Here is a 27051-nt window from a genome sequence, read left to right as displayed (position 1 = left end):
CCACTTCTTTATTTGGAAAAGAAAAATATATATATATTGCAGAGAGGGCATTTACTTCAACTATGCTGGGTGTCTTGCAAAATTAAGGGAGGGAAAGTACAAGAAAATGAAAGAAAACAACAATATTTGAAACAATAAGACTTTGAAGTGTGCTTAAGATATTGTCACCCTGGAGGAGCATGTGGAGATCTGATGATGAGTAAATGTTTTGGAGTAGACCCATTTTGAATACAGAGCCAGAGACATTTTCCCTGTGGATCACACAGTCTGAGACTAGGATTTCCCATTTATTTCCCCCATCATTTCCTCTACAAATTTACATATTTTATAAAAAGTGGTTTTATGACATGCACACTGGGTAGCATCTAGACCAAAAGATATACTTATTGTACAAAGAAAGCACTTGAGAGCAGAACACCCCTTGTAGATCTTGTAGCTATAATGCTGCCAAGTTCAATTGACCCTACTAAAAATAAACAAAAATGCAGAAGTAGATTTAACAATTCATTCAAAATTTAAAAGTCAGTGTATTTCAAGTGGGAATTGGAAAAGCAAGCTGTCATCTAGGGCATTTCAAAGGTTTTATGTTAAAATTATATTCATTATCAATGAGGAAATGAATGAGAGAACATTTGGTATTTAAAAGTCAATAACATTTTGCTTTGATTCTTCTTTATTTCTACAAATCATTAGGGATTTTGTCACTCGATTATCTCTATTACAATGCTAGTTGTGTATTTTCTTGTAAATTCTGGAATATTAGAACTGGAAATCCTCTAGGGACATTCTGCAAAACCTCTATAAATAACATAAAGGCTCAGAAAGACAATATTTATTTTCAGAGTATAAAGACTGTCCTGGTAAGAGAATATTTAGTGAATCTACACTCAAAATTATCTCAGAGTTGTAAATTTGGAGATAATGAGCTAATACTTTTTGCCCCCCGCCCCCTAGCACCTCTTCTTAATTTAGTGAAGTGATAGCTCATGAATTCCTCTAAAGCAGGAAGTGAGAGGAAACTATTGGATTTCTTAAATTTCCCTGATTATTAGAATAAGAGATGGTGCCACAGAGAAAAAATGCTGTGTGAGTCAAGTTACAGTTTGAATCTCTGGTACAGTTATTTTCTAAGTTTAAAGAGAATGTTATCTTGCTCTTTTGCTGAGATCCATGGAAAATATATAGGCAGCAGAAAATCATGCAGACAAAGGCCAGAAAAGTGCTTAGATGATAAGGCGCTGTCTCTTATGATTATAGAAATTAAGCAATGGAAACAAAATTCTGAACAAGAAATTTAAAGACAGGGAGGAAAATTAAATCTTTGAAGATCTGCTCTTTTACTTTAGTTTTTGTAATAAAATACAAAGAAAAATAAATTATACATTTTTTGCATCTAACTCATAGTATTTGTCACTTCTGTAATTTTTTCTAATCATCTCAACGTGATTTTTTAAAATGCTGAGACCATTGACAATGACAGTTAGTATGTTTGTGCTTACTGATATGCAAGTTAATGAAATTCCATCTCTAGTCATTGATGAAATCCATTACCACCTTAATCAATATTGCCCTGTTTGTTGCCATGTGGAAATTTAGTTCTTACCTGAAGTTGAAAATCTTGGCTGATTTATGCAGAGATTGGTATTGGTAATCAGTTGATTCTACATGGACAAGGTAAAATAAGGGAGATGTACTTTTTAAAGTGTAGTTCACTTAAAATATTGTTAGTTTTAGGAGTACAACATAGTCATTCAATATTTTTATCTTATACTTCATATAGAGATACTATAAAATATTGGCTATATCCCAATAGTGTGCAGCTCATTTCTGTGTCAGATTTATTTATACCTAGTAGTTTATACCTCTTAATCCTCTTCACCTGTAGAGCCCCTCCCCACATCCTTCTCTGTATTGGTAACCATTAGTTTTTTCATGAGGTCACAAAAAGTGGGGCATGACTTAGTGACTGAACAACAGTTTGTTCTCTGTATCTCAAGTTTATTTCAGTTTTATTATACCAGTTAACCTGTTTTGTTTTTAGATTCCACATGTAAGTGAAAACATACAATATTTGTCTTTCTTTGTCTGACTTACTTCACTGAGCATGATATCCTCCAGGTCCATTCATATTGTTGCAAATGGAAAAGTTCTATTCACTTTAGTGGCTGAGTAATATTCATTATATATATACACCATATCTTCTTTATCCATTCATCTGTTGATGAACATTAAGGTTGCTTCCATATCTTGACTAAATAAAATGATGCATTATGAAAATGGTGTTTATATATCTTTCTAACTGCTAATTCTTTTTCTTTTTTTGGTGGGGGGTTAGGGGAAATATACCCAGTTGTAGAATTGCTTGTATGGTGTGTATGGCTCATATGGTAGTTCTATTTTTAATTTTTTGAGCAGTTATACTTTTCCCATAGTGATTGTACCAATATAAGTTCCCACCGATAGTGTATTAGGGTTTCTTTTCTCACCTTTCTTGGCAACACTTGCTATTTGTTGTGTTTTTGATGATAGCCATTTGGACGTGTGTGAGATGATAACTCATTGGGTTTTGATTTGCATTTTCCTGATGATTACAGATGTTATGCATATCTTCATGTGCTTGTTGGTCATGTGTATGACTTCTTCAGAAATTCCTATTCAGGTCTTCTGCCCATTTAAAATTATATATATATATATATATATATATATATTTTGGCTGTGCTTTTAAGTTTGATTAGGTCACATTGGTTTGTTTTTATCTTTGTTTTCCCTGCCTGAAGAGACAGATCCATATAAATATTGCTAAGATTTATGTCAAAGAGTATATTGCCTATATTTCCTTCTAGGAGTTTTATGCTTCTTCATCTTACACTTAGGTCTTTAATCTATTTTGAGTTTATTTTCATGTATGCTATAAGAAAATGTTCCACTTTTTTTTTTTTTGCATGTATCAATCCAATTCTCCAACAGCTCTTATTGAAGAGACTGTTTTTCTCATTATATATTCTTGCATCCCATGTCATAGATTGATTAAAGATATGGGTGTGGGTTTATTTCCAGGATCTTTATTTTGTTTCATGGATCTGTGTGTCTTTCTTGTGCTAGTTCCCTACAGTTTTGATTATTGTAACTTTGTAGTATAGTCTGAAGTCAAGGAACATGATACCTCCAAAGTTTTTTCTTATTGTTCAAGAATGCTTTAGCTATTTGAGGTCTTTTTGATTCATACATATTTTAGGATTATTTGTTCTTGATCTATGAAAAATATCATGGGTATTTAAAATGTATCTATTTATTTTTTAGAAAAAATGCAAATTGTTTATTGAGAAAATGGTAAAAGTAGTTGAGTCTTAGTTGTGACATACAGGATCTTAATCATGGTTTGTGCTTCTCTGTAGTTGAGGTGCATGGTCTCTTTAGTTGCAGCATGCAGACTTTGTTGTCCCACGGCATGTGGGATATTATTTTTCTGACCAAGATAAAACCCATGTTCCCTGTATTGGAACATGGATTCTTAACCACTGGAGTCCCTGTCATGGGTATTTTGGTAGAGAATTTTATTAAATCTATAGATTGCTTCAGGTAATATTAACATTTAACAATATTAATTCTTCTAACCCAGAAAAACTAGATGTGTTTCATTTATTTTCTTTTTTTCTCCAAACCAAAGCCCAAACCCAACAGCTTTTTTTTCTCAAGAAAAGTCCCCTTGGAAGAAGACACCCTGAATGACAGCTTTGTTGTTTATAGAAAAATAATCTGTCCTTGTCAGCCTCCCTTGTGTTCATCCACAGCAAAATTCATGGCTGCTCTCCCAGGAAGGCACTGGCAGTCCCTCGTGGTCCAGGCTGGGCAAGGCCTGGAGAGGCCCAGAAGCCCCGGCTACAGTGCCCATCAGCTGTCATCACTGACTTCCTCTAACTGTGAAAGGCTATCTCCCATCTGTAGGAACCTTCTGGAAGGCATGTCCTGCATGTATTTGATGATCACCTTGAGTTCAGCTATGCAATACCCCAAAAGCTTCAGTATGTGGGCCTGCTCTGGAGTCAGCACATCATCTTCTTTGCACACCTTGTGGTCAGACAGCAGGTTCACCACACCTTTATTTGGAGCCGAGGGCAGACTCAGCTGCCTCAGGTGTGGCTCCATGGAATCTGGTAACTGCTCCAGGAGTCCCAGGTCCAGAAAGCAGCTTTGTTCCCACCTCAGGTGTAGTGCATTTCTGTGTATTTCATGAACCACTCATTCACTTCCTTCTCAGTGTCACTGGTAAAAAGAAGACCAATCTCACTCCTCAACTTTCTGCTGACCTGATGCAGATTTTCTTTGCACTCATCAGATGGGCCTTGACCCAAGTCCACCATCATCACTTTGTTTTTGCCAAAAAACATTAGACTGTGCTTCCAGGCACTGTGGATGTCCTTCAGCTTGTTCTTCCTCATGTTAGCCATGGAGAAGATGAAGAGGTACTTGTATGTGTCCACACATTTCCTAAGCTCTTCTGTCAAGTTCTGTTTCAGTTCCAAGCCTTTCTTGGCAGTTTTGGTTAGGAAGACTTTCCTGTTGCCCTTGGATTTGGGCATCTCATTACAGGCACCTAGATGTGTTTCATTTAAATGTATCATTTACAATTTCCATCATCAAAGTTATAGTTTTCAGAGTATAAGTCTCTCACATCCTTAATTAATTTTATTCCTAAGAATGTTATTCTTTCTGATGAGATGGTAAATTGGATTGCTTTCTTGATTTGTTTCTAATAGAAATTATTAGTGTACAGAAAAACAACAGACTTCCTTATGTTAATCTCATATCCTGAAACTTTGCTGAATTCATGTATTGATTCTCAGAGTTTTCTGGTGGAGACGTCAGGGTGTATTACATATAGTATTCTATCATTTGCAAATAGTAACAATTTTACTTTTTCCTTTCCAATTTGGATGCCTTTACTTCTTTTTCTTTTCTGATTGCTGTGCCTAGGACTTCCAGTACTATGTTAAATAGAATGGTGAGATTGTGCATCCTTGTTTCTGATCTTGAAGGAAAAGTTTTGACATTTTCCCCATTGAGTGTGATGTTAGCTCTGGATTTGGTAACAACAACCTCTAGTATGCTGAGTTATGCTCCCTCTGTAACAACTTTGTTTAAGGTTTTATCACAAATCAATATTTTTAAAATAGTTTTCCTAATTTTGATATCATGGTAATCTTCCATTTAGTCATGGAAGATTGTATGTTTCTAAACTCTATCTATTTAGTCTAGGTTGTCCAATTTCTGGGTGTATAACATTTCATAGTATTCTCTTATGATTATTTGTATTTTTTTGGTATTGGTTGCAATTCTCTTACTTTTAGACTAATTTTGTTTATGTGAGCCCTTTCTTTCTTTCTTTCTTTTTTTTAAATAATGAGTCTGGCTAAAGTTTTATCATTTACTTTTTATATATAGTTTCATTGATTTTTCTCTACTTTTTGGCTTTTGTTTTATTTATTTCTGCTATTGTCTTTATTATTTCCTTCTTTCTGCTGAATTTGGGTTTTGGTTTGTTTTTCTTTTCTTGTACCTTAAGATGAAAAGTTATGTTGTTTGAGACTTTTTTCTTCTACCTCGAGGTAATCTAATATTGTTAAAAACTTCCCTCTTATAACTATTTTTCTATGTCTCAAAGATTTTAGAACATTGTGTTTTAATTTTCTGTTGTCTCAACACAATATCTGATTTCGTATTTGAATTCTTCATTGACTCATTGTTCTATTTAGTAGCATTTCTCCACATGTTTGAGTTTTTTTCCCCCCAGTTTTCTTCTATTAATTGATTTTTAGTATTATACCATGGTGGATGGAAACAATGCTTGATATAATTTCTATCTTCTTAAATTAATTGAGATTTGTTATTTGACGAAGTATGTGATCTATCATGGAGAACATTCCATGTCCAGTTAAAAAAAAAATGTGCATGCTGCTGTTTAGGATGTAAAGTCTTGTAGATATCTGTTAAATCCATCTGGTTGTATGTTTCATTTAAGGCCACTGGTTATTGATTTTCTATCTAGATGTTCTATCTATTGATGCAAGTGTGGTGAAAAGTTCCCAACTGCTACTGAATTACTTGATTACTTCTATTAGTATTTGCTTTATATACTTAGGTGTTCCTACATTAGGTGCACACATATTTATTATATTATATCCTCTTCTTTGGTTTGCCTTTGTTGTAATTATATAATGCCCTTATTTGTCTTTATTATAAACTTTATTTCAAATTATAATTTGTCAGATATAAGTATTGCTACACAAGCTTATTTTCATTTCCATTTTCATGAAATAACTTTTCAACCTCTGTTCTTTCAGTGTGTGTATCGTTAGTTTTAAGTGAGTCTCCTATAGGCAGCATATAGATGTTTTTTTTTTTTACTTATTCAAATATCCAACATAAGTCTTCTGATTGGAGCACTTAGTACATTGATATTTAAAGTCATAATTGATAAGCATTTGCTTGTTTCTATTTTGTTACTATGTTCTTGTTTCTTTTGTAGCTCTTCTCTGTTCTTTTCTTCTTTTAGTCTCTGTCCTTGTGGTTTGATTTTTTCAGTTCAGTTCAGTCCCTCAGTCATGTCTGACTCTTTGCCACGCCGTGAACTGCAGCACGCAGGCCTCTCTGTCCATCACCAACTCCCAGAGTTTACCCAAACTCATGTCCATTGAGTCTGTGATACCATCCAACCATCTCATCCTCTGTCATCCCCTTCTCCTCCTGCCTTCAACCTTTCCCAACATGAGGGTCTTTTCAAATGAATCAGCTCTTCACATCAGGTGGCCAAAGTACTGGAGTTAAAGCTTCAACAGCAGTCCTACCAATGAACACTGAGGACTGATCTCTTTTAGGATGGACTGGTTGGATCTCCTTGCAGTCCAAGGGACTCTCAAGAGTCTTCTCCCACACCACAGTTCAAAAGCATCAATTCTTTGGTGCTCAGCTTTCTTTATAGTCCAACTCTCACATCCATACATGACTACTGGAAAAAACCACAGCCTTGACTAGACAGACCTTTGTTGACAAAGTAATGTCTCTGCTTTTTAATACACTGTCTAGGTTGATCATAACTTTCCTTCCAAGGAGTAAGTCTCTTTTAATTTCATGGCTGCAGTCACCATCTGCAGTGATTTTGGAGCCCCCCAAAGTAAAGTCAGTCACTGTTTCCCCATCTGTTTGCCATGAAGTGATGGGACTGGATGCCATGAACTTAGTTTTCTGAAAATTTAGTGTTCGATTTTTTAGTGTTGATTTTTAGTGTTCTGTTATAAAAACTTTTTCTTTCTTTTTAATTTTTATATACTTATTGTAGGTTTTTATTTTCATATCTGATTGATGATAGTCATTTAAATTGAAACACATTCTAAAATTCAATATTTTAATTTTCCCCCACAGTGTGTGTTTTTCTGTTGTATTTTACAGCTTTTATGTAACAAGCTCTAGGTACATCCACCTCAGTAGAACTGACTCAAATGCTTTCCTTTTCATGGCTGAGGATATTATATTGTGCATATGTACCACAACTACTTTATCCATTCATCTGTTAATGGACATCTATGTTGTTTCCATGTCCTAGCTATTGCATATAGTGTTGCAATGAACACAGAGGTACACATGTCTTTGTCAATTATGAATTTCTCATCATATGCCCAGTGGTGGAATTTTTGGGTCATATGGTAGTTTTAGGGCTTCCCTGGTGGCTCAGCAGTAAAGAACCCCCTCTTCAATACAGGAGATGTGGGAGTCACATATTCAATCCTATGGTTGGGAAGATCTCCTGGAGAAGGGCGTGGCAACCCACTCCAGCCTTCTTGCTGGGAAAATCCCATGGACAGAGAAGCCTGGCATGCTACAGTAAGTGGGTCATGAACGATTGGCCATGACTGAAGAGACTGAGAATGCATGCAGGTAGTAGTTTATTCCTAGATTTTTACAGCTTCTCCATACTTTTCTCCATAGTGACTGTATCAATTACATTCCCCCAACACTGTAAGAAGATTCCCCTTTCTCCACACCCTCTCCAGCATTTGTAGTTTGTAGAATTTTAGCGATGGGCATTCTGATACCACACGATATTTGTGATTTGCATTTCTCTAATGATGAATGATATTGAGTATCATCTCACGTGTTTATTGGTCATTTGTATGTTTTCTTTGGAGAAATATCTGTTTGGATCTTCCACCCATTTTCTATTGCATTGTTTGTGTTTCTGGTATGGAGCTGCATGAGCTGCTGTATATTTTGGAGATTAATCCTTTGTCAATTGCTTCCTTTGCAATTATTTTCTCCCATTCTGAGGGTTGTCTTTTCATCTTATTCATACTTTCCTTTGCTGTGCAAATCTTTTAAGTTTAATTAAGTTCCACCTTTTAATTTTGTTTTAATTTCCTTTACTCTATGAGGTGGATAAAAGAGGATACTGCTGTGATTTATATCAAAGAGTGCTCTACCTATTTTTCCCTCCAAGAATTTTATAGTTTCTTGCCTTATTTGAATTTAAATGACTATTTGTTTAAAACTTGTAGGTATATTTATAGGTTACTATATATACACAGACTTTATGATAGCTACAAATCAGGAAACTATAATAGATATGTAAGTGAAAAAAAAAGAAAGAAAAAGTAAACCCACAAAGAAGAGACTAAAAGATGGATAAAAGAACAGAATAACTAAAAAACAGTAAGAAAACAAAATGACAATTAAGAAAGTGGCAATAAGTCTACGTCTATTAATAAAGACTGAGTGTAAATGGACTAAATAGTCTAATCAGAAAAAAAAAGAAAAAGAAGAAGACCTATATATTGGCTGCCTACAAGGGATTAACTACAAAACAGGACACACAGCCTGAAAGTGAAGAGAGAGAAAAAGATAATCCATGTAAGTAAAAAATGAAAGCAAGATTATTGTAGCAAGACTTTTATAAAACTTTAAAAGAAAGTTTACAGCAAAACACAAAGGGGGCATTATGTAATGATAAAGGAGTCAATTCAAGAAGACATAGCTTTCACAAAAATATATTCTTATGAAAAAATATATTTCATAAAAATATAGGCACCTAATTATAAAGAAAGCATTAGCAGACATAAAGGGAAAAATTGACAGTAATATAATAAGAATAGAGGACTTTAATGCTTTTTTGCTTTTCTTTTTTTGGGATGGTTTTGTTTTCTGCCTCCTGTACAATATTACAGACCTCTGTCCATAGTTGTTCAGGCACACTGTTAACTAAATCTAGTCCCTTGAGTCTAGTCCCAAGAAGGCAAAGTGATTATCTGAGGAGACCTTACAAATAGAGGAATAATGAAGAAAAGCAAAAAGCAAGGCAGAGATGGAAAGACACATCCAATTAAATGCATACTTTCAAAGAATAGCTAGAAGGGACAAGAAGGACTTCTTCAATGAACAGTGCTTAACAATAGAAGAAAACAACAAAAGGATAAAGACTGGAGATCTTTTCAGGAAAACTGGAAATGAAATATCAAGGGAACATTCCACCCAAAGATGGGCACAATAAAGAATAAAAATTGTAGAGACCTAGTAGATACTGAAGAGATCATGATGAGATGGAAAGAATACACAGAGCTCCATTTAAAAATCTTAACAAATCAGATTACTGAGACAGTGTGGTTATTCACCTAGGGGCAGACATTCTAGAGTGTGAAGTCAACTATACCTTAAGAAGCACTGTTGTTAATAAAACTAGTGGATGTGATAAAATTCAAGCAGACCTATTTAGATCCCTAAAGGATGATGCCATCAAGGTTTTGCATTCATTATGTCAGCAAATCTGGAAGACCCAGGAGTGACCACAGGACTGGAAAAGGTCAATTCTCATGCCAATTCTCAAGAAGGGCAGTCCCAAAGAGTGTGCTAACCATAGGACAATTGCACTCATCCCCCATGCTAGTGAGGTCATGCTTAAAATCCTGCATGCTAGGCTTTGGCATTATGCAAACCAAGAAATGGCAGATGTCCAAGCTGGGTTTAGAAAAGGAAGAAGAACTAGAGATCAAATTGCCAACATTCCCTGGATTATAGCGAAATCAAGGGAATTTCAGGAAAAAAAAAATCTATCTCTGTTTCATTGACTATGCTAAGGTCTTTGACTGTTTGGATCATGAAAAACTATGGAAAGCTCTTAGAGAGTTGGGAATATCAGACCTTCTTACCTGTCTCCTAAGAAACCTCAATGTGGGCCAAGAAGCAACAGTTAAAACCCTGTATGGAACAAATTATTTGTTCAAGATCAAGAAAAGAGTATGACGGGGCTGTCTGCTGTCACCCTGCTTGTTTAACATACATGCTGAGCACATCATGAGAAATATGGGGTTGGATGAGTTACAAGCTGTAATCAAGATAGGTGGGAGAAACATCAACAACCTCAGATATGCGGATGATACCAGTCTAATGGCAGAAAGTGAAGAGGAACTGAAGAGCCTCTAGATGAGGGTGAAGGAAGAGAGTTAAAGAGCTGGCTTAAGACTAAATACTAGAAAAACAAAAAACTAAGATTATGGCATCTAACCCCATTAGTGCATGACAAATGGAAAGGCAAAATGTGGAAGTAGTGACAGACTTCCTCTTCTTGGGTTCCAAAATCACTGCAGATGATGATTGCAGCCATGAAATCAGAAGATGCTAATTTCTTAGCAGGAAAGTGATGGCAAACCTCGACAGTGTGCCAAAAAGCAGAGACTTTATTCTGCCAACAAAGGTCTGTATAGTCAAAGCTATGGTCCTCCAGTGGTCATGCACAGTTGTGAAAGCTGAACCATAAAGAAGGCAGAATGCCAAAGAATTGATACCTTCGAACTGTAGTGCTAAAGAAGACTCCTGGAAGTCCCTTGGACAGCAAGGAGATCAAAACAGTCAATCTTAAGTGAGATCAACCCTGAATATTCACTGAAAGGACTGATGCTGAAGTTGAAGCTCCAATATTTTGGCCATCTGATGCAAACAGATGACTCATTGGAAAAGTCCCTGATGCTGGGAAAGACTGCCAGCAGAAGGAGAAGAGGGTGTCAGAGGATGAGATAACTGGACAGCATCACCGATGCAATGAACATGAACTTGGGCAAACTTTGGGAGATTGTGAGGGACTGGGAGGCCTGGTGTACTGCAGTCCATGGAATTGCAAAGAGTTGGACTGCATGACTGAACAACAACAGAGGACTTTAATACTCTGCTTACAAAAATGGATAAATGATTTATACCAAAAAGATCAATAGACAGTTGTCTTAAATGACACATTAGACCAGATGGATTTAATAGGTATCTGCAAAGCATCCCATCCAAAACCAGCAAAATGCACATTCTTTTAAACTGCGCATGGAACATTCTCAAGCATAGATCACATTCTAGGCCACAAAACCAGTCTTAATAAATTAAAGAAGCTTGAAATCAAGCCTCTTTTCTGGCCACAACAAAATAAGAAATCAATTCTAAGAAAAACAAAACGAAACAAAACAAAACTGCAGTCCCTTACCAAGTCAGGACTTGCCATTATGCTGGGGGAAGCAGATCTTGCTCACAGCTGTGTCCTAGATCCATGGTTTCTGGCCCTGCACAGTCAATGTGGAAACGATGGGCCATTATCCCTGATGAATACATAAGCACAATCTTCAATATGATATGAACAAATCAAATTCAAAATACAGAAAAAAGACCATATATCATAATCAGGTAGAACTTATTCCAGGGATGCAAGAATGGTTTAGTTTCCACAAATCAATCAGTGTGATATGCCACATTAAAAAAGGGACTTATAAAAGTAACCTGATCATCTCAATAGATGCAGAAAAAGCATTTGATAACATTTGTCCATTCATGATTTAAAACTCAACAAAATTATTCTAAAGGAAGCATACCTCAATGGAATAAGGGGAATATATTAAAAATCAACAACCAACATCATTGGAGAAGGAAATGGCAACCCACTCCAGAATAAAAAATAAACACTCAAGGAGAAAGAAACAAATTGTATTGATGATATTAAAGAACTATAGCAAAAAAAAAAAAAAAAAATGGAGAGGACAGAATAAGATCTTATATAATTTTTTTTAAGTTGAAGAATCCAAGCTTCCATTTTTTTTTATACTTAGAAAGAATATTAATAAGGTTGATTGGGAAAATACAATATTCTGTTAAGCTTATATATTATTTTTGAAGCTCAGTTGTAATTTATGCACTCCATTGGTCACTACACATGAATTGTTTTATGAAATAAAAATCTGAATTGCTTCTTTTCTCCCTCCACATTCATAAAAGCCTGTTCCATGATTTATATTTAAACTACTGCAATACTTTCATTATTATTTTTTAATTTTTCTTTGTTTTTTAAACTTCTTATTTTACATTGGAGTATAGTCTATTAACAATGGTGTTTTAGTTTCAGGAGTACAGCAAAAGTGATTCAGTGATATATACATCTATTCTTTTTCAAATTCTTTTGCCATTTAGGTTGTTACATAATATTGACCTGATTTCCTTATGCTATATAGGAAGTACTTGTTGGTTATTTATTTTAAATATAACAGTGTGTACATGTTAATACCATACTCCCTAAAAATCCCTCCCCCTGTCCCTTTCCCTCTGGTAACTACAAGTTCATTCCCTCAGATTTAAGTCTGTTTATGTTTTGTAAATAGTTTCATTTGGATCTTTTTCTTTTTTTTTGGTTCCACATATAAGCAATACCATAGGATATTTCTCTTTTTATGTCTGACTTACTTCACTCAGTATGACATTCTCTAGGTCCATTCATGTTGCTACAAATGACATTCTTTCTTTCTTTTTAATGGCTGAGCAATATTCCATTGTATATATGTACTACATCTTCGTTATCCATTCAACTGTTGCTGGAGATTTAGGTCGCTTCCAATTGTGGCTGTTGAAAACAGTGTTGCAGTGAACATTGGGATGCATACCCTTTCAGACTATGTTTTTTCCCAGATATACGCCCAGGAATGAGACTGCTGGATCATATGATAGCTCTCTTTTTAGTTTTTTTTTTTTTTTTTTAAAGGAACCTCCATATTGTTCTCCACAGTGGCTATGCCAATTTGCATTCCTACCAAGAGTATAGAAGGATTTCTTTCTCTTCACACCCTCTCTGGCATTTAGGATTTTTTTTTTTTTTTTTTTTTTTTATGATAGCCATCCTGACTGCTGTGAGGTGATATCTCACTGTAGCTTTAATGTGCATTTCTCTGATAAAAAGCAATATTGAACATATTTCCAAATGCTTCTTGGCCTCCTGTATGACTTCTTTGGAGAAATGTCTATTTAGATCTTCTTAGATCTTCCAATTTTTTTGATTGGGTTGTCTGTTTTGATTGCACTAAGCTGCATAAGCTGTAAATTTTGGAGACTAATTTCTTGTCAGTCACATAATTTGCAAATATTTTCTCCCACTATGTGGACTGTCTTTTCGTTTTATGGTTTCCTTCACTGTGCAAAAGCTTTAGAGTTTAATTAACTTCCATTTGTTTATTTTTGTTTTTATTTTCACTACTCTGGGAGATAGATCAAAAAAGATCTTACTATGATTTATGTCACAGAATATTCAGCCTATGTTTTCTTCTTAGAGTTTTAGAGTGTCCCATCTGACATTTAGAACTTTAATCTATTTTGAGTTTATCTTTGTGTATGGTCTTAAAGAATGATCTAATTTCACTTTTTTAAATGTAGCTGTCCAGTTTTCCCAGCACCATTTATTAAAAAGACTGTCTTTCTTTCATTTTATAGTTTTGCCTCTTTTGTTGTATATTAATTGACTATAGGTTCATGAGTCTATTTCTGGACAGTCTGTCCTGTTCCACTGTTCTATATTTCTATTTTTGTGCCAGTACCATACTGTTTTGATGAGTATAGTTTTATAGCATAATCTGAAGTCAGGGACCCCAGTTCTTTGAGCTCCATTTTTCTTTTTTCCATTTTGGCTACTCAGGGTCTTTTGTGTATAATTTTAAGTTTTCTTTTCTTTTTTTCCTAGTTCTGTGAAAAATATCCTTGGTACTCTTTCATTGTACCAAGTCATTCCAAAGTTGGATTGGAATAGTGATTCCATTGAATCTGTAGATTGCCTTGGGTAGTATAGGCATTTTGACAGTATTGATTCTTCTGATATCCCCCAAATAGTATATCTTTCCATTTGTTCATGTCATCTTTGATTTCTTTCATCAGTTTCTTATGATTTTCAGAGTACAGATGTTTTGTCTCTTTAAGTAGACTTATTCCTAGGTATTTTACTCTTTTAGATGTGATGGTAAATGGGCTTACTTATTGGACTTCTCTTTCTGGCCTTTTGTTTTTAGTGTACAGAAATGCAACAGATTTCTGTGTATTAATTTTGTAACCTGCAACTTTATCAAATTCATTATTAAAGTCTAGTAGTTTTCTGGTAGCATCCTTAGGATTTTCTATTTACAGTAGCATGTCTTCAGCAGACTGTGATAGTTTAAACTCTTCCAGCTTGGATTGCTTTTATTTCTTTAGCTACTTAAACTATGTTAAATAAAGGTAGTGAGAGTGAAAATCTTTGTCTCATTTCTAATCTTAGGAGAAATGCTTTTAGCAATTCACCATTGAGTATGATGTTATCTGTAGGTTTGTCATCCTTTATCATGTTGAGTTATGTTCCTTTTATGCTCACTTTCTTAAGAGTTTTTATTTTAAGTGGGTGTTGAATACTGTCAAAAGCTTTCCTGCAACTATTGAGTTGATCATACAGTTTTTATTCTTCAATTGGTTGATGTGGTATATCACATTTATTGATTTGGTGGATATTAAAAAATCCTTGCATCCCTGGGGAAAACCTCTCTTGATCTTTTTAATATATTGTTGAATTCAGATTGCTAGCATTTTGTTGCAGACGTTTGTGTTTATGTTCATCAGTGATACTGCCTTAACATTTTATTTTTGTAAGCATCTTTGGTTTTGGTATCAGGGTGATGGTGCCCTTACAGTGTGAATTTGGCAAGTTTCATTCCCCAGGAATTCTTTGGAAGAGTTTCTGAAAGATAAGTGTTAGTTTTTCTCTAAATATTTGATAGAATTCCCTATGTGAAGCCTCCTGGTCCTGGAGTTTTCTTTTTAGAACTTTTTAAGTCAGAGTTTAAATTTCAATATTGTGATTGGTCTGTTCATATTTTATATTTCTTCCTGTTTCAGTCTTGGAAATTGTACCTAAGAATCTGTCCATTTTTTCCATGTTGTCCATTTTATTGGCATAAAGTACCTCATTGTGGTCTCTTGTGTTCCTTTGTATTATCATGGTGTTACTTGTAACTTCTCCTTTTTCATTTCTGATTTTACTGCTTTGAGTCTTCTGTCTTTCTTTTTTTTCCTTGATGAATCTGGCTAAAAGCTTATCAATTTTATTTTTTAAAAGAACCAGCTTTTAGTTTCATTGATCTTTGATATTGTCTTCCCCACTATTATAATCAATTTCCCCCTTTATGACTGTTAGCATTCGCCTTATATATTGAGGTACTCCTATGTTGGATGCATGTATATTTATAGTTATTATGTCTTCTTCTTGAATCAATCCCTTGGTAATTATGTAGTGTTCTTCTTTGTCTCTTATTTTAAAGTATATATATATATATATTATATATATATATATATATATATTTTTTTTTTTTTTTTTTGATATGAGTATTGGTACTTCAGCTTTCTTTTCATTTTCCATTTGCATGGAGTACCTATTTTCAACCCCTCACTTCCAGTCTGTGCCTCAAATTGTTTTGTTTCAATCTGTTAGGGCTGAAGTGGGTATCTTGTGGACAGCATATATATGGATCTTGATTTTGTATCCATTCAGCCAGTCTATGTCTCTTGTTTGGAGCATTTAATCCATTTACATTTAAAATAATTATTAATACATATGTTCCTATGGTAAATTTGTTAATTGTTTTTGGTCTATTATCATTCCCTTCTTCTTTTTTTTTTTTTTTTTTTCTCTGCTCTTGGGTGCTGGTGACTTGTTCAGAGAAGTTCCTTTAGAAATTGTTGTAAACTGCTTTGGTGGTGGTGAATTCTCTTAGTTTGTGTGTCCTTTAACCATGCCCTTCTTCCTCAAAATTGTTTTGAGTTTCACTTTAAATTAAAGGAAGGTGTGATGGACAGGGAGGCCTGGCATGCTGCGATTCATGGGGTCACAAAGAGTCGGACACAACTGAGCGACTGAACTGAAATGAACTGAACTGCATCATCAAAATGGCAATACATTGAAGAGTTACTGACTTTAGTCTCCCTCACAAGAAGACCGTACAGTAACTTTACATATATAAAACACTATTATAAAAGTGCCAGGACCTAGGATGGGTGTGGGACATGGGCAGTAGCACTTCCATGGACATCAGAGACCAAGATGAACTGTATTAGAAGGCAAAGAGGGGCAGCCACATTTTGACCACCTTACCCTTCCCCATGCTTGCATAGGGCAGCATTAAGAGGGTTCTCCTGGGTTTACCATTTCTCTAGTGGGAAAATGCTAGCCCAAGGTGAACATCTGGCTCCCTTCACATTGTCAGACACTTTCCAGGAAGCTCAGTGGAGTCTAACACCACAAGCATCACTGGGGGAACCTGCGGATCTATAACACAGGATTTCAGATAGAGACTGAGAAGGGGAAGAGGCTTACAGCAACCTGTGTTCACATCTTGACAGTCTTAACTTCTGCCTGCAGTGGTGCCTGAACAGAGATTTCAGCCAGGAATCAGCAGCTTTGCCCATTTGTAGAGCCAAACTAGTGGTCCTCTATGGCCAACGAGTTTGTCTGGCAGTTATGCCTGATTTGGAAACACAGCCAGTGGGCTATACCAGCTGTGGAGCACAACCTAAGGCTCTACTCAGACAGGGAGAAAATTTGCTCTCCTATCCTACTGCTAAGCATAATGTCCGGTGTTACTCTGTGGAGCATATCCTGCATCTCTGCTTAGTTCAGCGACCATACCCAGCAAAAGAGCTCAGCATATATCTTTGTGTAATTGCCAAATATAGCCTGTGAAGGCAGGGAGCCCAGCCAGAGGGCCCACCAAATTGGGGAGCATAGCCTATAATCCTACCCAACCAGAAAGTCTGGACAGAGGACTCCACTGTCACAAAGCATTATCTACAGCTCCAACTAACTTTGGAGTATAGCTAGGGGCCCTGCCCAAACAGGGCAGGAATCCACCAACATTACCCAACAGCTGAGCACAGCCAAAGCTCTATCCAATTGCAAACCCCAGGCTGTGTCTTCAATCAACCTTGAAGCACAGTCTGTCGTTCCATACCCTGGCATTTGCATCAACTTGGATGAACCATTTACGCTAAGTGAAATGTCAGACAGACAAAGGCAAACACTCTGTAATCTCACTTTTATGTGAAATTTTAAACTGAACTCATAGAAACAGAGATAGCAGGTTGGTGGTTGCCAAGGATAAGGGCGTGCCTAAAATGAGTAACAGTGGTCATAGGGTACAAACTCCCAGTTGTAAGTTGAATATGTTCAGTTCAGTTCAGTTCAGTTGCTCAGTCATGTCCGACATTGAATATGTTACTAGGATCTAAATACAGTATGGTGACTAGACCTAACAATGCTTTATTATATACTATACTGAAGACAATTTTGTGTCATTTATATTTCAACAAAGCTAGGAAAAATCAAACTAAGGATCAAAATTAATTTTTCCTCACCAATATCCAACAAATCCAGTATTATTTATTGTAAATACTACTCTTCTTCCCCCTCCACCCCTGAATACAAACCTATGAAGTTTTGACACTGTTCAGTTTTGTGCATTGACATGGTATTCTCTACTATTGATTTGTCTATTATTACACAATATCTATATGATTATTTTAAAATGCTCTCTTTTGTACTAGATTGGTTTCTTTCTTGATTTTGTATGTTGCTGCATTTATTTCATCTTTACTACTGACTCTCTGATTCAAATAATAGTTATATCTGGAAGTTAAGATTGAGAGTGAGAGGGTAGATTATAGGTACTTTTTCTTCTATTAAGTTCTCCTTTACATGAAATAAAACAGATTTTTCTGAAACTGAATCTGAATAATGGTACTTACATTTCTCATAATAAGCTATGTAGAAAGTAATTGCAGATTTCCTGTTTACCAGTTCACGTCCACAACTCAGAATACCTGGCACACTTAGCATCATTCATTTGTGTTAATAAAGTTTGATAAATTCTGCCATAGAATACTTTCAGCTTTCAGGAAACAGACTTCTTTACTTCAGACCATACTCCAAAGCCACAATAATCAAAATAGTACAGTACTGACAGAAAAATATAAATATAGTTCAATAGAATGCATAGGAAGCCCATAAATCCACATGCTCATGGTCAACTTATGGATGGAGGAGACAAGAATAGATAATGGAGAAAAGACAACCTTTTCAAGCGGTACTGGAAAAACTGAACAGGTACATGTAAAAGAATGGAATTAGAACATTATCTAGCATCATACATAAAAATAAGCTCAAAACGGAGTGAAGACCTAAATGTAAATCTGAATACTATAAACGTTTGAGGAAAGCATATACAAAACACTCTTTGACATAAATAGCAGCACGATTTTCTATGATCCATCTCCCAGAGTATTGGAAATAAAAACAAAAGTAAACAAATGGAGCATAATTAAGCTTAAAAACTTTGTGCAACAAAGGAAATCATGAACAAAATGAAAAGGCATTGTCTCCCACAGAATGGGAGAAAATATTTATAAATTACGCTACTGACAAGAGATTTTCAAAATACTCAAACAGCTCATGCAGCTGAATATTAAAAAACTTACAAATCCAGGTAGAAAATATAAATAGATATTTCTCCAAAGAAGACATGCAGATGGCCAAAAAGCAAAGAACAATGCAAAAATTGCAAATTATTAGGGAAATGCAAATCAAAATTACAATGAGATATCACCTTACATCAGTCAGAATGGCTATCATCAAAAAGTCTACAAACAATAAATGGTGGATAGGGTGTGGAGAAAAGGAACCTTCCTACATTGTTCTTGAGAATGTAAAGTGATATGCTATTATGCAGAACAATGCGGGGATTCCTTAAAAAACTAAATATGCAATTACCATATGAACCAGGAGTCCCACTCCTGGATATAAATTCAGAAAATACCATAACTCAAAAAGATATATGCACCCAGATGATCATTGCTGCACTATTTACAATAATCAAGACATAGACACAACCTAAATGTCCATCAACAGAAGAATGGATAAAGAGCACATGGAACATATATACAATGGAATGTTACTAAACCATTAAAAAGAATAAAATCATGCCATTTACAGTAATATAGATGGGCCTAGAGATTATCTTACTAATTGAAGTAAGTCAGACAGAGAAGTACATATATCATATGGTATCATTTATGTGTGAAATCTAAAAAGTGATACAAATGAGCTTATTTACAAGCAGAAATAGACTTACAGACTTGAAAACAAAGTTATGGTTACCAAAAGAGATAAATTGGAGGGAGGGACAAACTAGGAGATTGGGATTAACATGTAGACACTACTATATATAAAATAAATAATCAAAAGGTATCTACTGTATAGTACAGGGAATTCTACTCACTATTATGTAATAACCTACATGGGAACAGAATTTGAAGTAAATGACTATATGTATAACTGAATCAGATTGTCGTACACCTGATACTAACACAACATGGTAAATCAACTATCCTTCAATACAAAATAAAAATTAACACAAAAATTCTTCCAGTTGTCATAAGTAAACTCAGGTAACTTTACACCATAAGCTGGCAGTAATTCTTGCTATTGTTTAGTCTCTTAGTCCTGTCTGATTTATTGCAACCCTATGGACTGCAGCAGGTCAAGCTTATCTGACCTTCACTATCTCCCAGAGCTTGCTCAAATTAATATCTATTGAGTCAGTGATGTTATCTAACCATCTCACTTCCTGCCACTATTTTCTTCTTTTGTCCTCAATCATTTCCAGCATCAAGGTTTTTTTTTTTTTTTTTTTTTCCAGTGAGTCAACTCTTTGGGTCACGTAGCCAAAGCATTGGCCCCTCAGCTTCAGTATAACTACTTCCAATGAATATTCAAGGTTGATTTCCTTTAGGATTGACTGGTTTTATCTCCTTGCAGTCCGAGGAGCTCACAAGAGTCATCTCCAGCACCATAGTTCAAAAGCATCACCTTTTCAACACTCAGTCTTCTTTATGGTTCAACTCTCACATACTTACATGAAAACTGGAAGAACCATAGCTTTGATTAGACAGACCTTTGTTGGTAAAGTCTTTGCTTTTTAATGTGCTGTCTAGGTTTGTCATAGCATTTCTTCCAAGGGGCAAGCATCTTCTAATTTCATGGCTGCAATCACTGTCCACAGTTATTTTTAAGCCCAAGAAAATGAAACTTGTCACTGTTTCCACATTTTGCTCATATATTTGCCATGAAGTGATGGGACCATTTGCCAGGATCTGAGTTTTTTGAGTGAGTTTTAAGCCAACTTATTCACTCTTCTATTTACATTCATCAAGAGGTTCTTTAGTTCTTCTTCACTTTCTGCCATTAGAGTGCATCATCTGCATTATTATTGAGGTTATTGATATTTGAGGTTATTAATGTTTTTGAGGTTATCAGTATTTCTTCTGGTAATCTTTATTCCAGCTGTGATTCATCCAGCCTGGCATTTTATATGATGTAGTCTGCATAGAAGTTAAACAAGCATAGTGAAAATATATAGCCTTGACATATTCCTTTCCCAATTTCAAACTGTTTTTCCATCTCCCGTATTAACTGTTGCTTTTTTTCTGCATACAGGTTTCTCAGGAACAAGTAAGGTGGTCTGGTGTTTCCCTCTCTTTAAGAATTTCCCACAGTTTGTTGTGATCCACACAGTCAAAGGCTTTATAGTAGTCAATGAAGCAGAAGTAGATTTTTTTTTAATCCCCTTGCTTTTTTTATGATTCATTGGATGTTAGCAATTTGATCTATGGTTCCTTTGCGTTTTCCAAATCCAGCCAGCTTGTACATCTGGAAGTGTTCAGTTCATGTACTGTTGAAGCCTAACTTGAAGGATTTTGAGCATTACCTTGCTAGCCTGTGAAATTATTGTAATTGTACGGTAGCTTGAACATTCTTTGGCATTGCCTTTGTTTTGAGTTGGAATGAAAATTGACCTTTTCTAGTCCTGTGGCCACTGTTGAGTTTTCCAAATTTGCTGACATGTTGAGTGCAGCACCATCTTTTAAGGTTTTAAATAACTTAGTTGGGATTCCATCACCTCCACATTAACAACACCATCTTTTAAGATTATAAACAGCTAATTTGGAATTTCATTACCTCCACTAGCTTTGTTCATAGTAATGCTTTCTAAGGCCCACTTGACTTTACACTCCAGGATATCTGGCTCTAGGGGAATGACCACATCATTGTGGTTGTCTGGGTCATTAGGAACATTTTTGTATGGTTCTTCTGTGTCTTCTTGACACCTTTAAAAAAATCTCTTCTGCTTTGTTAGGTCCTTGCCATTAGTGTTCTTTATTGTGCTCATCTGTGCATGAAATTCTCCCTTGGTGTGTGTGCGTGCTGTCACTTCAGTCGTGTCTAACTGTTTGTAACCCTGTGAACTGTATCCTGCCAGGCTCCTCTGTCCATTGGGATTCTCCAGGTGAGAATACTGGAGGGGGTCGCCAGGCCCTCCTTCAGGGGATCTTCCCCACCCAGGGATTTAACCCATGATTCTTGAGGCTCCTGCATTGCCGGCAGAGTCTTTACCAGTGAGCTACCAGGGAAGTTCCATCCCTTGGTATATGATGACTGAAAAAAGAAGGAAGTCTAAACCCAGAAAGGGATTGTTCTCACATTGCAGAGTGTATTCATAGATACAGTAAAAGAACACTTTTCTTAAATAAATTAAGCAATAAATGTACATATTCAAAAAAAATACTATGTGATCAAATTGGGGGGGAGGGCGAGTGCTAAAGCATGATAGTCATAGAAGTTACAGTCAATTGCAAGATATAAAAATTAACACTACTGTAATCTAGGTAGAACAAAAATATCAAAAAAAAAAAAAAAGGCTTCACAATTCTCTTCAGTAACAATTCAACAGAAGAATATATTAGAATAATATTTTCAGAATTGTGAGAAAAGTGAACACAGAAAGTTCACACCCTGCTAAGTTATTGTAAAATGGTGGAGAAGTAATGTCTGTAATTTAGTAATGTAAATCCTGCACATTGTCACCCTGCTTATTTAACTTATATGCAGAGTACATCATGAGATATACTCGGTTAGAAGATTCACATGCTGGAATTAAGATTGTCAGGAGAAATATCAACAAAACCTCAAATATGCAGATGATACCACTCTAATGGCAGAAAGTGTAGAGGAAGTAGACTTTTGATGAAGGTAAAAGAGGAGAGTGAAGAAAAGGCTGGCTTAAAACTGAACATTCCATAAACAAAGATTGTGGCATTTGGTCCCATCACTTCATGGCAAGTAGATGGAGAAAAAATGGATAGTGTGACAGATTTTATTTTCTTGCTCCAAAATCACTGCAGACGGTGACTGAAGCCTTGAAATTAAAAGATGCGTGCTCTTTGGAAGGAAAGCTATGGCAAAGCTACAGAGCATATTAAAATGCAGAGACATCACATTGCCGACAAAGGCCCATATAGTCAAAGTATGGTTTTTCCAGTTGTCATGTAGGATATGTGAGTTAGATCATAAAGAAAACTGGGCACCAAAGAATTGATGCTTTCAAATAGTGATGCTTGAGAAGATGCTTGAGAGTACCTTGGACAGTAAAGATAGTAAACCAGTCACTTCCAAAGGAAATCAACCCTGAATATTCATTGGAAGGACTGATGCTGAAGATGAAGCTCCAAGACTTTGGGTATCTGATGGACAAAGTTGACTCATTGTAAAAAGACTCAAGCTGAGAAAGACTGAGGGAAGTGGAGAATGGGACGACAGAAGATGATATAACTGGATGGCATCACCCACCCAATGGGCATGAATTTGAGCAAAACCTGGGAGATAGTGAAGGACAAAAAAGCTTGGCATGCTGCAGTTAATGGGGTCACAAAGAGCCAGACATGACTTAATACCTGAACAACAACAACAATTTAAGAATATAGAAGAAAATTACACTCAGATGGATTGATTAAATCCTTTATGAAAATCTAGACAATCAGAAGAAAGAGAAAATGGAAAACAGAATTAAAATGAATGTCAGTAATTTGAAAGATAAAAGAAATAGCAGTGATCATTGTATGTATTTAAATATAGAAATTAGATTTTACAATCCATCCTAGATGGACTATAATGCAAAAAGTATAAAAGCTGACAATGTAAAATGTAATAACTAATCAAAATCAAGAATAGGAAGATACAATATATCAGTTCAGTTCAGTTCAGTCACTCAGTAGTGTCCGACTCTTTGTGACCCCATGAATCACAGCATGCCAGGCCTCCCTGTCTATCAACAACTCCTGGAGTCTACCCAAACCCATGTCCATCAGCTGGTGATGTCATCCAACCATCTCATCCTCTGTCGTCCCCTTCTCCTCCTGCCCTCAATCTTTCCCAACATCAGGGTCTTTTCAAACGAGTCAGCTCTTCACATCAGGTGGCCAAAGTACTGGAGTTAAAGCTTCAACAGAAGTCCTACCAATGAACACCGAGGACTGATCTCTTTTAGGATGGACTGGTTGGATCTCCTTACAGTCCAAGGGACTCTCAAGAGTCTTCTCCAACATCACAGTTCAAAAACATCAATTCTTTGACACTCAACTTTATAGTACAACTCTCACATCCATACATGACCACTGGAAAAACCATAGCCTTGACTAGACAGACCTTTGTGGACAAAGTAATCTCTCTGCTTTTTAATGTGCTGTCTAGGTTGCTCATAAATTTCCTGCCAAGGAGTAAGTGTCTTTTAATTTCATGGCTGCAATCACCATCTGCAATGATTTTGGGGCCTAAATAAATAAATAAATAAAAATAAAGTCTGCCACTGTTTCCACTGTTTCCCCATCTATTGCCATGAAGTGATGGGACTGGATACCATGATCTTAGTTTTCTGAATGTTGAGCTTTAAGTCAATTTTTTCACTCTCCTCTTTCACTTTCATCAAGAGGCTCTTTAGTTCTTCTTCACTTCTGCCATAAGGGTGATGTCATCTGCATATCTGAGGTTATTGATATTTCTCCCGGCAATCTTGATTCCAGCTTGTGCTTCCTCTAGGCCAGGGTTTCTCATGACGTACTCTGCATATAAGTTAAATTAGCAGTGTGACAATATACAGCCTTGATGTACTCCTTTTCCTATTTGGAACCAGTCTGTTATAGAAAGTATTTTAAGTTTAATTACATCCTTATTTTTCAGGTCATGGTATCAATAAATGCCATTGAAATTGCTAAATTATTGAATATAATTTAGATATATACTTTAAATTTATAAAATATTAATAGATAACCATTGGAGTGTCCACAATTTTAATCCAAAGCTTTGACATTAACAAAAATGAGACAAAGCAAAAGATCACAAAAAAGAAACCTTACAAAAATTTAAAACCAAAACCACATTAAGAACAAAATAAATAGCAAGCACCTGAAAAACTAAATGTAAAAACAATTCTCATCAATAAGTCTTAAGGTCAATAAGCAAGTCCAAAAAAGAACTAAAAAACATTTAGAACTTCAGAGATTTACATTATGATAGGAGATTTTGTGTGATAAACACAGATACATTTTGCCTTTTCTTCTTACTAGCAACTAGGTTTTGCCTGGTGGCTATCATTCAAGCATACAGTTCTGTTTTTCACAACTGAATCAGGAATTGACCTGACTGATACAATGAATGCTCACGCCCTTTGCTAGGAACTAGTTGAGGAATGGTCATATGAACCCATTATGATTACAGTATGAGAGAAGATGATAGAAGATCCTTAACACAGACTTTTTCCCTTATTCAGGAGTTGGTGATGGACTGGGAGGCCTGGCATGCTGTCGTCCATGGGGTCACAAAGAGGCGAACCCGACTGTGCAACTGAAATAAACTGAACTGAACTGAAGCAATTTAACACACACTTATTAATATGTAAATTTAAAAACAAAATGCTCTTTAATTTTTCTAGATTTTAAAATCAATTTTTGACAATAAAATAATCCTTTCTGTCTCTAATATCTGTCTTTATTGAAATGTCAACATTATGCCTTTAGCTATAATCAACTGCTGAGAAGATCTCAACATGATTATCATAGAATTCTGTAATTTGGCTGGGGTTACATTAATATTTCCTATTTCTTTATTTGAGAAAAATCTGGAAGAACAGTTTTAAGAAAATGCTTCAATAGTTCAGCATTTCTTGAACATTCATATATACAGATGAAAGATGGTAAACATAATTTTAAAAAGGAAAAGCTATCCAAAAAGCACATTCTGCAGAACTATAGCTTATAGGCACATACACTGTACTGGTATATAATAAAGTTCTTATTTGTTAAAAACACCATATTTTAATGGCTTAGGAATTAAAATATGTTTTCAACAACTCATTTACCCCATTGCACTAAATTAAATTTAATGCTGACAAGAGTAATATGCATTCAGTTCAGTTCAGTTCAGTCACTCAGTAGTGTCCGACTCTTTGCGACCCCATGAATCTCAGCACGCCAGGCCTCCGTGTCCATCACAAACTCCCGGAGTTTACTCAAACTCATGTCCATCGAGTTGGTGATGTCATCCAGCCATCTCATCCTCTGTCGTCCCCTAGACTAGATCAATAAACTTAAGCACCAAGTTAATGCAACTGGACTGAAATGAATGGTCTAGGAAGAACATTATGAATAGCACAGACTCCTTTAATGATTCTTTAATTCATAATGGAAAAAGTATATATATCTAAGAAGTAAAAATGCAAAACCACCACAGTCTCAATCAGAATCCCATCCATTAATTTTTCAACTGATTTCATGAATATCATGTTAGTATTTTTGGATATAGCAACCCTATTTAAAGAGAAGAATGAAATGTGATTAATAGAAGGATAATAAGAATGCATATTAAAAAGTTCAGGGAAAAATTGAAAGCAATATTTCCTTAATAAGATTAAAAATTTTCACTTTATTTTCTGCATCATTAATGTAAGCCCCACCCCCATAGCTTTAAATTTCTTTTTAAAACAATTTAATTTGCAAAACAGATGCAGGTCCTAGATTTATAGTGATTGAGATATCGACCAAAGCTTCTATTGTTACCAGATTTGTTGAGATATGTAACTGACATACCTAACTGCATGAATTTCAGGCCTACAGCACAATGGTTTACTGTGAATATTTTGTTAAATGACTATTGCAATAAATTCACTTAGCATTCATCATGTTGTACAGCTACAACAGAAAGAGAAAACAAGAAAAGAGAAAACAAAACATGCTTCTCCTTGTGATGAGAACTTAGGATTTATTCTCTTAAAAACTTTCATAAATATATGTATATATACATATATTTATGAAAGTTTTTAAGAGAATAAATCATATATATATATATATATATAGTTGTGATCTGACTTTTGTGACCCCATGGACTCTTGTCCATCAAGCTCCTCTGTCCATGGGATTTTACAGGCAAGAATACTGGAATGAGTTGTCATTTCCTTCCCCATGGGATCTTTTCAACCAGGCGAGGGTCAGTCACACCCTTCCTATGTTCCCCCCGCAACAGAAGGATTCATGCAGTTCACATAGAGGGTAGCCCTAGAGCATATAACTCTGGTGACCACAGGAAGTGAACTTCTGGGTCCTATAGGATGTCTATGACATAGAATCACTTCCCTAATATTAAGAAGTGTAACCAACCTACCAAGTATATAGGAATAAAAACAGCAAGTTAGGCAAAATGAGATGACAGAGGAGTATGTTACAAAGGAACAAGATAAAATCCCAAAACAAAAGATAAGTGGAGAGGAGACAGATGCATAGATCAATCTAAAAAGTTCTACATCAAGACATAATGTAATT

General features: G+C 35.5%; 1 protein-coding gene across 1 annotated transcript; it reads right to left on the bottom strand.

Annotated features, from left to right (window-relative positions):
- Window positions 1–3891: 3891 nt before the first annotated feature.
- Window positions 3892–4580, bottom strand: LOC122437422 (mRNA turnover protein 4 homolog). Its single transcript, XM_043462267.1, is given in 2 exon segments — window positions 3892–4181; window positions 4184–4580. Coding segments are annotated over 2 exon segments (687 nt in total).
- Window positions 4581–27051: the final 22471 nt, after the last annotated feature.

This window comes from Cervus canadensis, chromosome 1 (genome assembly GCF_019320065.1).
Source record: "Cervus canadensis isolate Bull #8, Minnesota chromosome 1, ASM1932006v1, whole genome shotgun sequence".
Taxonomy (NCBI): Eukaryota; Metazoa; Chordata; class Mammalia; order Artiodactyla; family Cervidae; genus Cervus; species Cervus canadensis.
The sequence above is the reverse complement of the archived record's forward strand: the minus strand, read 5'-3'. Positions and strand labels throughout refer to the sequence as shown.